General features: G+C 38.2%; 1 protein-coding gene across 2 annotated transcripts; it reads left to right on the forward strand.

The window, feature by feature from the left end:
• The first annotated feature begins 7010 nt into the window (after window positions 1-7010).
• On the forward strand, window positions 7011-10521 carry LOC110798079 (uncharacterized). Of its 2 annotated transcripts, none has more exons than XM_022003216.2 (5): window positions 7011-7163; window positions 8275-8391; window positions 9070-9120; window positions 9657-9708; window positions 9989-10521. In XM_022003216.2, exons 2-5 carry the CDS (start codon window positions 8278-8280, stop codon window positions 10213-10215), a joined length of 444 nt encoding a protein of 147 aa, XP_021858908.1. In that variant the 5' UTR covers window positions 7011-7163; window positions 8275-8277; the 3' UTR covers window positions 10216-10521. The 2 variants fall into 2 exon arrangements, with proteins under 2 accessions (XP_021858908.1, XP_021858909.1); XM_022003217.2 differs by having other exon boundaries at window positions 10010-10521.
• The last annotated feature ends 3152 nt before the right edge of the window (window positions 10522-13673 follow it).

Here is a 13673-nt window from a genome sequence, read left to right on the forward strand (position 1 = left end):
AATTTACTGTTACCTTTTTAAAAGGATTTACTGCAGTGCAAGATATTTAATTATAAACAATAATTAAAACATACATTGAAGCATGCAAAGTCTAAACATTTATCATGATTAATAACTTGAAAATTAAAGCAATCATGCATCTTAAACAAGTTATTGGCATTTTATTCGATTTTATTGTTCCGGCAGGTGTGAATAAAATGATTCCAAGACCCTAAAACCATTGAAGAATTAAGCACATTATGTATTTTGACTCAATTCTAAAATATTTTAGGTAAGCAAAAGCCTTTTGCTAATAGTCTAGAAACTACTCTTGGTTAATAGGTACGTCTAAGAACTTATTAGGTAAACCTATCGAATTTGCCACGACATAAAATGACTCCTTACTTATATCGTTGAGTTTCACCAAAACTAACATGTACTCACAATTATTTGTGTACCTTACCCCTTTAGGTCAATAAGTAACACCTCGCTGAGCGTAAAACTATTACTAGATTGATGTAAAGGTTATCCAAGTAAGTGTTATTTTGGCATGGCACCTTTTAACTCAATTTTTTAAAGTTTGGAACTTAAGGCTCTTACTATGTTGGTTAGATTTTAAGAGAACTAAAATCCTTAATCATGCAACATAATCAAGCCACAATCTCATGCATATTTAAGACATATTTAAAAGCAATAAATAACTTAAAGCATGCATAAGATAAATGTGATCTAGTATGGCCCGACTTCATCTTGAAGCTTCAACTTCAAAGTCCGTCTTGAAAATGGATTGGAAACTCCGTCTTGAATTTCACCATGGGAGGCGCCATTTTCTTCAAATAGGATCAGCTATAATTAAACTAATTACAACTATTTGATGGTACGCAGACCATTTTTTAATCGAAAAACAAATTTGGTGCATTAGACCAATTACATTCAAATTAATGGTGCGCAGACCATATTTTCTATCCTATTTGGGCCATACTAGTCACTTCATAACCTGCAAAACAGTACATATAGAATATATACCATTCACCCATTTATTATCATGAATGGCCCACATAATTGGTTAGTAAAAACACATTGTATACATCAAATAAATATTTGCAGCAATCAATCAAGGGCATCAATAATCTACCAATTATTCAGTCCTTATTAATTCTAATCAAGTAGTTTAACCTTAAAGGATTTGTAGACCTAATCAAGATTTTATGACTAAAAGCTCTCACTTAAACCAATAACTTTATATGCTTTACTAATTTTAAACATAAAAATGTATTTCTAGTCTAACCGGAAACATACAAATTTAATTAAAATTTAAAGCTCATATAAAATTATAATCGAATCCATTTAGTTTAGTTTATTTTCAGTTGATTTAAACGAATTTAAATTAATTCAAGGTTTTATTTTAGTAAAATAATTAGTATAAATTAAAATTTATAATATTATAATATTCAAAATTAAAATCCAAGAAAACAATTTAAATCATTAATTTTAAAATTAATTAAAATTATTTCCGAACTGAAAATTAAAATTAAAACGAAACGCATCAATAGTTTGCAAGACGAGGCACTTGGGCTTGCGCCCAAGCCCCATCGAGCTACGAGGCCCCATGCCCCGTGCCATTGACCGTTGAACACGGCTTGCACAACCATACGCACGCACGCCCCTTCCGCCACGCACACACGCAGCCTTGCGGGCTACGCTGCGCGCAGCTTCGTGTTGCGTCGTGGCTGCCTGCCCCTTGGCGAGCCTGGTGCGTCGTGGCGCAGCTCGTTGCTGCCCACACGCATCTTGCTCATCGCATGTGTGCCCAATGCCCTCGCCCATCGCCTAGCATGCACACCTAGGCCTAGAGCCTTGCGTGCCGCATAGCTTGTTGCTCGCTGCATTCGTACCGCACGGGCGACGAGCTCCCCTGCTCGTCGTCGCGTGCCCGCACTATACAACACCCCTTAAGGGTAACACGTAGCTCCCTTTGCTTTGTGCGGTGCAACATTTATGAGCGTTTTCATAAAAAATTTTAATTTTTAATTTAAAATTAATGACAAATTAATAAATCATATTAATTTCATAATTTTAAGGCTAAAAATCGAAAATTTATTAATCATTAATTTCCGATTAACATGGATTCAAATCTAGGTCATAAAAATTTAAAATTTATCACAAATTAACAATTTTTATGGTGGATTTTAATCATGGATACCTAATTAAATTATTAATTAATTATGAAAAACAAATCAATTCTAAATTATTCGAATTTCAACAAATTAATCATAATTACAAATTAGGTTGTATAATTAACAAGTCTAGGCATTCAAAATTGTTAAATATTTACTGTAGGTCAATCAAAAACTCAAGATTTATCAACAAGAATCGCAAATATTCAATTTAACATCTTAAATTTACAAACTTTTGCGTTCGAAAAACTAAAACCTCCGAAAAGTCATAGTTAGGCTTCGAATTTGGGAATTCTGGGTTTTAGAATGCCTTTTACATGCGGAATTGACACAAAAATCACTCGATTTGGTTGAGTAACGAATATTCTGCCGAAAAACTGCGTACATATAATTAAATAAACGCAATTTGCAATTAATTACGAAAACTAATCACCCCTTTTAATTCCTTGCAAATTTGTAAAATTTAACCATGTTCATGCAATTTAGATTATGAAAATAATAAGAAGCTCGTGATACCACTGTTAGGTTATGATACATATGAATAAACATAAATCATGCGGAAAAACCATAAAGCCAGGGAACATATTATTTACACATAATCATTTAGCATAATTCAGATGCATACACTTTGTAGCGTGCCCTCCCTAGCTGCGCCCGAACCGAACAAGAACAATTCTTTAGGACTCCAAGTGTCGTCCCTCCGTAGATAGTCCACAGCACGTCCAGATCCGCCTTAAGATTGACCAACTAGAATCGCCCTTAAGGTACTATAAATTTCGGCTAATAGGGCAAGTGTTTGTGGCTGATTTTTGCTTGAAAATCTTATCTTTGAATACTTCAATTCTCACGTAAATAAATTTGTGACCCTAGGCACATATTTATAGAGTTATAGAAAAGGACTTAGAATCCTATTAGAATACCAATTTAGTTTAATTAGAATCCTATTAGGACTCTTATTAAATAAAATCTATCTACTAGGATTAGGATTTAATCATAGAACAAATTCTAATAGCTTTAGGATTTGTATTGCACACAACCGTACACAAGCACGAACACGAGCACCACCCGCGCAAGCCTTGCGGCCCACGCGAGTTGCACTCGCTCGCAGCCCATATTGCTCCGCGCGCTCCAAGGCCTTGCTGGGCCTAGCGGGGCTTGGCTGTGTGTTATTGATGCGTGTGGTTTGCTGGGCGATGGCCCGGCTTCGTGCTGGGCCTTCGTCTGGCAGGCCTCGTCCGATGCTAATTCGTACGATACGCTTCCGATTAAATTCCCGATTCCGGAATTTATTTTCGATACGAACAATATTTAATATTTCCGATTCTGGAATAAATTTCCGTTTCGAACAAATATTTAATATTTCCGTTTCCGGAATTATTTTCCGATTCCGATAATATTTCCAATTCTGACAATATTTCCGTTTCCGGTAATATTTCCGATTCCGGCAATATTTCCATTTCGGATAATATTTTCCGATACGTACCATGTTTCCATTTCCGGCAACATCTACGACTTGGATAATATTTATATTTTCGATACGATCCATATTTCCGTTTGCGGCAATATCTTCGTTTCCGGAGTATTCATTTACTTGCCTTTGATGATCTTAGCTCCCACTGATACCAAGATCCGTCGATTCCGAATATTCATAGATGGAGTATTTAATGCCATTAAATACTTGATCCGTTTACGTACTATTTGTGTGACCCTACGGGTTCAGTCAAGAGTAAGCTGTGGATTAATATCATTAATTCCACTTGAACTGAAGCGGCCTCTAGCTAGGCATTCAGCTCACTTGATCTCACTGAATTATTAACTTGTTAATTAATACTGAACCGCATTTATTAGACTTAACATTAAATGCATATTTGGACCAAGGGCACTATTTCCTTCAGGTACTTGGTTTACTACCCGAGATTTGTAGATGTGATAGATGTTAGGTTATGATACATATGACAATTCATAAATCATGCGGAAAAACCATAAAGCCAGGAAAGCATAATATTTACACATAATCATTTAGCATAGAATAGATGCATACATGTTGTAGCATGCCTTCTCTAGCTGTGCCCGAACCGAACAAGAACAAGTCTTTAGGACTCCAAATGTCGTCCCTCCGTAGATAGTCCACAATACGTCCGGATCCGCCTCAAGTTAGACCAACTAGAATCGCCCTTAAGGTGCTTAGGAATTTTCGGCTATGTGTTTGCAAGTGTATGGCTGATTTTTCTTTCAAAAACTTACCCTTTGAATACTTCAATCGTGCCCATAAATCGTGACCCTAGGCACCTATTTATAGGGGTATGGAAAAGGAATTGTAATCCTACTAGGATGTGGATTTGCTAGTTAGAATCTTATTAGGACTCTAAATAACAAAATCAATCTATTAGGATTAGGATTTAATCTTTGCACGAATTCCAATAGGATTAGGATTCCCGCACAAACGTTGCACGAGCCGTGCACCCGCGCAAGCCTTGCGGCCCACGTCAGGCGCACAGCGCTCGGCCCACGCTGATGTGCTCTCGCGTGCGCGCGCCCTTGGCTGGGCATGGCCTTGCGCTGGGCCTGGTCGAGGCGTGCGTTGGTGCGTGCGGCTCGCTGGGCGATGGCCTGGCTTCGTGTTGGGCCTTCGTCTAGCGGGCCTCGTCCGATGCTAATTCGTACGATACGCTTCCGATTAAATTCCCGATTCCGGAATTCATTTCCGATACGAACAATATTTAATATTTCCGATTCCGGAATTAATTTCCGTTTCGAACAAATATTTAATATTTCCGTTTCCGGAATTATTTTCCGATTCCGATAATATTTCCGATTCTGACAATATTTCCGTTTCCGGCAATATTTCCGATTCTGGCAATATTTCCATTTTCGATAATGTTTTCCGATACGTACCATGTTTCCGTTTTCGGCAACATCTACGACTTGGATAATATTTATATTTCCGATACGATCCATATTTCCGTTTCCGGCAATATCATCATTTCCGGAGTATTCATTTCTTGCTTGTGACGATCTCAGCTCCCACTGAAACCAAGATCCGTCGATTCCGAATATCCATAGATAGAGTATTTAATGCCATTAAATACTTGATCCGTTTACGTACTATTTGTGTGACCCTACGGGTTCAGTCAAGAGTAAGCTGTGGATTAATATCATTAATTCCACTTGAACTGAAGCGGCCTCTAGCTAGGCATTCAGCTCACTTGATCTCACTGAATTATTAACTTGTTAATTAATACTGAACCGCATTTATTAGACTTCACATAGAATGCATACTTGGACCAAGGGCATTATTTCCTTCAATAGAGATATATGGCGCTCAGTTGTACCGTCGATTTGCTTTGACATTGTTGAGTACCACTACCCAAATCGAGTGATGCGTTAGTTTGGATTGGAACAGTCAGTTCCCATTGCGTGTGACACGAGTATTGATCTTCATAATGTGGATCGACGACACAAAAACAAGAAGTTTGAAGAGATGCATCACAAATGTGTGGAGGAGTGGCGTGATCGTGAGAGTCGGATTGTTCAAGGCACTCTTTTTATCGGTCATCGTGAGAGGATGAAGGAGTATATGGATTGGTATTGTAGCATCAGTAGACTCCTCATTACTCCTGTTACACGATCACCCCCCCACCACTCATTATCAGCCGTCTTCCACTGATATTATTTTGGTAAATTAATCCTTGTTCCATTTTCATGTCTAATGTTTATATTCATAACTAATGTTGAATTCTAATTATTGTTTCACATTCTTTTTTGTAGTCACATGCATTGGCTGATCTTGCCTCAAGATGCACTCGAGCTGTGGATTCTGCGCAAGAGCTACCTCCCAGTTTGGCCCTTCCTCTCACTCTTGATACGTTATACGATTTGAGTTCCTCTTGCATTGAGACCTTATCAAGAGTGGGGTAAGACCATATCCTCCAACAATATGATTTAGCCTCGTCTCAGTGTACACCCGACACCTCCTCCACCTCACATGTTTCTCGAGGGTGTCGTTTTCGACCACCACGTGCACGCCCTCCACCACTTACTCCTCTTCTACGCCCTACAACACCACCTTGTCCACGTCCACCACTTACTCCTCCTCTACAGCCTCCACCACCACCTTCTCCACGCCCTCCACCACCACCTTCTCTACGCCCTCCACCTCTTACTCCTCCTGTTCGTACTGCATCTCCGCCAGCATCACAAGTTATTTCATCTCCTCCTTTGCAGCTTCTCACTTACCGGCGAAAAAAGGATTGCTCTGATAGTCGTCGTCCCGAGCCAATTGCCGAGGAGGATGAGTCCTCATTTTCATCGTCCGAGCATGCAAAGAAACAACGCAGAACTTAGATTTGAGCTACATTTCTAAACTTTTGTGTAATATTTTGTTCCTTTTGCTAGTATTGGAACTTTTGGAACTTTTAGAAACTCATGTGTCATTATTGGAACGATTGAACTTTTGGAACGATTGGAAATTTTATTTTGGAAATTTTTTGTTTACACTCTTCTATTTTGTTGCCTAAGTGTAATGGTTTGGTGCATGAACACTGAAAACAGAATGGCTTGGAGCCCATTTTCTGGCTGAACACTGGTACAAAATGGGATGGTGAATGATACATACTGAACCGCTATCTACCATCTCAGATTGTGGTTTAATGACATAAACCGCATTCTGAGATGGCGGTTTAGTTTAAAACTAAACCGCTATCTCAGATAGTGGTTCAGTGGTGAACCGGAAAAAAAAATAGGTTTCTCTCTCCTTTGCTGACGTGGACGGTATGGTGGAAATTAACATAAAAAGTAACGTATTTTGGGAATTATTGTATCTTTGTGCAATATTGACGGGAATCGCTCCGTTTATCAAGGACATTAACCCTAACAAAAAGATTAACATTCATTTGATGTTAGTGCAAGTGTGCAACAAGGTGAACCTAACAACTTGTGCGGTTACAGCAAAAGGTTCATTAGAGAGTCACTGAAAGTCCCCTCGATCACAACTGGAAACTCCCCTCGGTAAACCTTCTTTGAATTCCATTTTTATTTGTTTAAATTCCTTTCCTGTATCATTTTCCAATAATTACCACTAAGAAATTATGATTTGATTGAGAATAAACGCCACATAATTGAAAATTTACTAGGATCAAATTCAATGTTTTGAAAGATGCAAACTTCAATTTAAAATTAGGAATTGTGTTTGAGTGACATGGTGGATGAACAAATTGCTAGGGTTGTTGGATATGAAGTGAAACTCCAGAAATTTTACAATACCCAATGCACATAACCTGTTTGTTGAAATGCCTCAGTGACATTTTTGTAAAAATAAAGATTAATGGAAAACACAAGGTTCAATCTTGCATTTATGTGCTTCTATTTTGCTTTTGGTGTGTGGGTATGATCAACTTTTCCAGCATAGAAACACACATTTTTGTTTAGGGGCTCTTTGAACTCCCGCATCCCGGTTTTTGGAGCAACTGGAAGTTTGGAGGCTCTTCATACTGCTACCACTTATGCTGAATATTGCCTAGTTAGCAAGATATCCCCTTTTTTACTTGTAGAGTAAATTGAGAATTGAACATATATTCCAAGTTTTTCCTTGGGAGGAGCCTCTAGCAGGTTGGTTTTTAGCATGAAGAACTCCTTGTGTTTATTTTTCTTTTCGGTTATCTGCTAGCTTTCATCTTTAGTGCCTCAATTTTGAAGCCTTGTTTGTGTGAATGAATAACTTTTTGGGATAACTTTAAAACAAGGGTTATTTGAGGATTCTTTTTGCAATTTTCCTTGTGTGGAGGTTCTTCTGTGTGAGATTGTTAAATGATGATGAATTTTTTCAAATGGTTTTTATCCATATGGAAAGATATATGAATGTCGTTTCACTTACATAATTGATCTAACTTTTCTTTGAGATCGGATATATCTAAGGCAAAGTTGAATAGTTAACCAAAAAGGGGGATAAAAAACAGAGATTTTTTGCAAAACAAAATTTCAGATTCATATGACTACTGATACATCATTTATGTTGACACCCCCCTATCCCCTTTTCCGAGAGAGGGTCCTGTCTTTCTATTATGTTAATCTCATTCTTGCGCCTTACCTTTGTTGACTTTGCTGTTTGCAACCCTGGCAGGTTATGGAGATTGACAAGACAAGTTTTGATCACATCATGGAAGAATATATATTGCTTGATCTAGATGCGGTTTATGGACAAGTTGCCATTCCTCCTGATGAAGCATTCATTTTATCTGTATGTTATAATAAGTTTTATTGGACAATTTCGTTATGCTGTGAAAGATTCCCATCTAAAATTATGAATGAGATTTTTATTAAGACACCATATCTTAAGGAAGATACCATAATTATTAATTTATGAAGTGTTAGTAGGTAGGGTAGAGTAGCTGATAATTATTGTTTATCATCTCAAATAACTAATGACACTGTTGTATGAGAACAAAATTGTTTTATACTCTAATATATCAAGCTAAAGACGGAGTTTTATGCTAATAACAACCAGTTGGATGAAGTATGTCTGGAACACTTCTATGATGGCCTTTTTGAATTATTCAATTGAAACAGGAAGATATATCTTGCCTTAGTCATATGGACAATCAGATGCAGGACTGTTTACCCTATCAGTTTTTAGCTTATCTGCCCTGCGTAAATGCAAAGTTGACACTTGTAGCGTAGATTTTGATCAGAAATTGTCTTCAGCTATTTCCCTCATTCTTTTGGATTTGTGTCCTTAATTGAGAAGATTATTACCCCCACCCTCTTGAATTACCTTGTGATGTCACTTGCAAGTTCAAAATTATGAAATGAGCTCTATTGTTTCAGAAAAGATGTTATTTGTGATTATTTTGGAGTATTTGGACCATTCTTATTCACTTGTAGACCCCCCTTCATGATATATGAATTTTTTATGCAGAAATTGGATACGATGAATCCAGTGTTGACTATAGGGAACAACTTGAAGCTGGTGAGCTCTTTGTCCTTATGTTCTCGTGTTAGCGCTCATGTTAAATCCTCTCTCGTGTAATGGTACATCCTAAATTTGGTCAATTGGTGCAGGATCTCTGGATGCTGTTTTAATTGCATTTAGTCGATAATCAATTCCATCCAATACATAAGGGCCTAGTCCATGAATTGCAGATATTATTTCTTAGTTATTATCGGCTGTCAAGGTTTTCTATTGCATCCCAAAGTTTTCTGGTTGCAGTAACAGATTTCTGGTGTAAATGTAATGTGTTTTATTTTATGTTTAGAAAAAACCAAACAAATTTGATTATGGAAGGATAAGGATGTTAGTTCTGAGAGTTGGGACATGAAAAAAGAAAGTTGACCTTAAGTTTTGAGCTAGAAGAATGGTTTAAGGACACGATAAAATATAACTAGGCTGTCCTTTTATGGTTGAAATGTTGAATTTAAACATTAACGATATTACTTTGTTGGTTATACACCCCTTCTGCTTTGAGAAAGTTATTTCGTTTTGTAACACTCTCCTACCATTTGCAGATAGGAGAATACGAAGAAACAATTGGGACATGCTTAATTTTTTCAGAGAAGGGTGAGTTATGTTAATCTTTATTGTTTATAGTTCTAAAGGATAAACATCAAATACTTAGCAAACCACAACTTGATATGATGTCCTTCGTAATTTTTTGGTATTATTTCTTTATTTGTGTCCTACTAATGTATATCAAAACACAAGGTCTCTCACCAGAAACTAGAAAAAATGGAAGAAATATATAGTTTGATTTCTCGGGCATATGCAAAAAAGAGAAGATTTTAGGTTGAAGTATAAAAATTGAGAAAATTGGATGATGAAATTACATGACAAAACGTAGTTTTGAATGTTATTTTGGCAGAAAAGGCACTCTCAAGTCATGAAGAAACAGGATCCACAGAAGCTAACAATTCGAAGAATGATGGTATAGTTGACCCGAATACAGGTTCATCCAAGCATATAAGGCCTGTAACATCCCTTCATAAGATTCTAAAATTCAGATTGCTGTCAGAAGTTGATGGGTTGGGTTCAACGGAGAAACCACCTGATCCGACTATGGAAAATTAGGGAGTTGTTATTTGTTATAAGGTAATTGATGGCCTGGGTTCAACGGAGAAACCACCTGATCCGACTATGGAAAATAAGGGAGTTGTTATTTGTTATAAGGATGTAATGCTTATGATTTTGAGTAAAGAGTATCTAAAAAGTAACCTCTGTACAGGACTGTATGCTTTGTGATTGCTAGGAATGCCCCTATGTATTGTTGTGTAGAGCCACTACTCTAGTCATTCTACAACTTATTCTAGCTGCTCACATTAAGTGATTAAGGTGACTGAGATTATGAATGGGAATCACTCGCTTTCATTTTCTCTATTTTTTTTTTTATTTTTTTTTTCTTGTGGTAGTTTTTATGTCAGTCAATTGTGTTTTACAGTATGAAACAACTCTATTTTTATTTTCAAATTATATTTTTCAATTTGTAACATGCCATTTTTCTTCGTTTATTTACACCAACTGCCACGCCAGATCCAATAGGAACGGTTCTATTGCTCCTTCCCTCCGCCGAGAACTTCTTCTTTTTTTTTTTTTTACATGAGCTCAAAGAAAACTAGAAAACATTATAGAAAGAGATTAAAGAAGCAGCCGCTCCTTCAGCTAAAACATGAGCTTTGTAGACTCTACCAACTTTGTTGATACTACACCATTTGAAGGACTGGCTTGCTAACTTAATTCTTTGTATCGTCCATAGCAGCGCGATGTCCATTCTTCCACCATCGATAAGCATTTCCACCGGGTTATGAGAATCAGTCAAAATCGTAACATTTTCCAACTCTCGATCCTTCGCCCTTTTCAAACCAAGAAGACACGCATTTGCTTCCACCTGAAGAGAAAAATTTGCATACCCGTAAGTGTTGCCTCCTTTATGAAGGAAATAATGCCCTTGGTCCAAGTATGCATTCAATGCTAAGTCTAATAAATGCGGTTCAGTATTAATTAATTATGCAAGTTAATAATTTAGTGAGATCAAGTGAACTGTATGCCTAGCTAGAGGCCGCTTCAGTTCAAGTGGAATTAATAATTACTAATCCACAGCTTACTCTTGACTGAACCCGTAGGGTTACACAAATAGTACGTGAACGGATCAAGTATTTAAGTGAATTAAATACTCCATTTATGGATATTCGGAATCCACGGATCTCGGTTCCAGTGGGAGTTGAAATCGTTAAAAGGCAAATTATGAATACTCCGAAAACGATGATATTGCTGGAAACGGAAATATGGATTGTATCGGAAAAATAAATATTATCGAAGTTGTAGATGTTGCCGGAAACGGAAACATGGTACGTATCGGAAATGGAAATATTGCCGGAATCGGAAATATTGCCGGAAACGGAAATATTACTGGAATCGGAAATATTATCGGAATCGGAAATAAATTCCGGAATCGGAAATATTAAATATTAATTCGAATCGGAAAAAAATTCCGGAATCGGAAATATTAAATATTTGTTCGAATCGGAAATGAATTCCGGAATCGGAAAACAAATCAGAAGCACGACGTGCGAACGCTCGATGAACGAGCTTCCGAGACGCAAGGCCCAGCGCAAGCGCCAGGCCCAGCGCCAAGCAAGCCCGCGCACGGAGCAGCGAGCAAAGGGCCGAGCAGCAGCACCCAACAAGTGGGCCGCGTACTGCTTGCTGCCAACGCCCAACGCGCGTGGCCGAGCAAAGCAGCAACGCCCACTCGTGGGCTGCTGGCTGCGTGCTACACGACCAAAGCAACGTGGGCTCAAGGCCACACGAGCAAAGCCTTGGTCGGCTAGGATTGCTTGCTTGTCAAGTAATCGTGTTTTCCTAATTCTACTAAAATTAGATGTTTTAGTTAAATCCGAAATACTTAGTATTTGATTAAACCTAAAATTCTAATGTTGAAGCACGCACCGCGCAGGCCTTGCGGCCCACACGCATGAGCGCTGCCTCGCAGCCCACGAGCACGCTCAGCGCGCGCGCCAGCAGCCTTGCTGGGCCTGGCCTTGCGCTGGGCCTGGCGAGGCTTATGGCCTTCATGTTGGGCGCTCGGCTTGCTGGGCGTGGGCCTGGATTCGTGATGGGCCTTCGTCTAGCAAGCCTCGTCCGATGCTAATTCGTACGATGCGCTTCCAATTAAATTCCCGGTTCCGGAGTTCATTTCCGATACGAACAATATTTAATATTTCCGATTCCGGAATTGATTTCCGTTTCGAACAAATATTTAATATTTCCGTTTCCGGAATTATTTTCCGATTCCGATAATATTTCCGATTCTGACAATATTTCCGTTTCCGGCAATATTTCCGATTCCGGCAATATTTCCATTTCCGATAATATTTTCCGATACGTACCATGTTTCCGTTTCCGGCAACGTCTACGACTTGGATAATATTTATATTTCCGATACGATCCATATTTCCGTTTCCGGCAATATCATCGTTTCCGGAGTATTCAATTTTTGCTTGTGACGATCTCAGCTCCCACTGAAACCAAGATCCGTCGATTCCGAATATCCATAGATGGAGTATTTAATTCCATTAAATACTTGATCCGTTTACGTATTATTTGTGTGACCCTACGGGTTCAGTCAAGAGTAAGTTGTGGATTAATATAAATAATTCCACTTGAACTGAAGCGGCCTCTAGCTAGGCATGCAGCTCACTTGATCTCACTGAATTATTAACTTGTTAATTAATACTGAACCGCATTTATTAGACTTAATATTATATTCATACTTGGACCAAGGGCACTATTTCCTTCAGTCTCCCACTTGTCCTAAGGGACAAGTGTGCATTACCTAATTCCTTTGTTGCTCGATGCTTGCTCTTGAACATAAGGTAAGAGTTGTCATCCTTATTATGTCCAAAGGTGTTTCTCGGTTTCAGAGTTCCACTGATCAAATAAACAGATAATCATAGCCTATGATTCATCCGAGCACGGCCATGCATTTCACAGTTTCTAGCTCTCCGAGTGGCCTTGTACAACTTTTAAGCATCTCATCCCGATTTATGGGAGGACAATCCCAATCTTGCGATCTTGAGATTAGACTTCGTTTGATAGGTGATTACCTGAGCGTTGCCTTTATAGCCTCCTTTTACGGTGCGGCGGTTGGTCAACGTCAAAGTAACCAATTCTCAAACAAGTAATCCCAAATCACTCAGGTATTGAGGATTTAGTGTCTAATAACTTTAATGAAATTTACTTATGACAGATTTTCATCTCTTACAGTAAAGTTTCACAGGTCTGTCTGATACTAGTCTTCCCAAAGTAAGTATCTATGCAAATGATTACGACATTGCCATGTCCACATAGTTCAAGAAACAGAACTACTAGTCATCTTGCATTCTAGTCGTCCATCTTTACAGAAAACTCCGACCAGGGACCTTTTTCAACTTTTGACATTCAAGTTCACTTGATAGACATTTCTTAGTCACAGGACTGATCCTGACAGTCTATCTTGAATATTTCGTCAAATTGAAGGGACTCGTCATTTA

Source organism: Spinacia oleracea, chromosome 5 (assembly GCF_020520425.1).
Source record: "Spinacia oleracea cultivar Varoflay chromosome 5, BTI_SOV_V1, whole genome shotgun sequence".
Classification (NCBI taxonomy): Eukaryota; Viridiplantae; Streptophyta; class Magnoliopsida; order Caryophyllales; family Amaranthaceae; genus Spinacia; species Spinacia oleracea.

Coding starts and splice junctions, on each gene's coding strand:
- LOC110798079 (XM_022003216.2), top strand. CDS start 8,278: ATGGAGATTGACAAGACAAGTTTTGATCACATCATGGAAGAATATATA. Junction 9,121..9,656: donor TAGGGAACAACTTGAAGCTG/GTGAGCTCTTTG, acceptor TACCATTTGCAG/ATAGGAGAATACGAAGAAAC. Junction 9,709..9,988: donor CTTAATTTTTTCAGAGAAGG/GTGAGTTATGTT, acceptor GACAAAACGTAG/TTTTGAATGTTATTTTGGCA.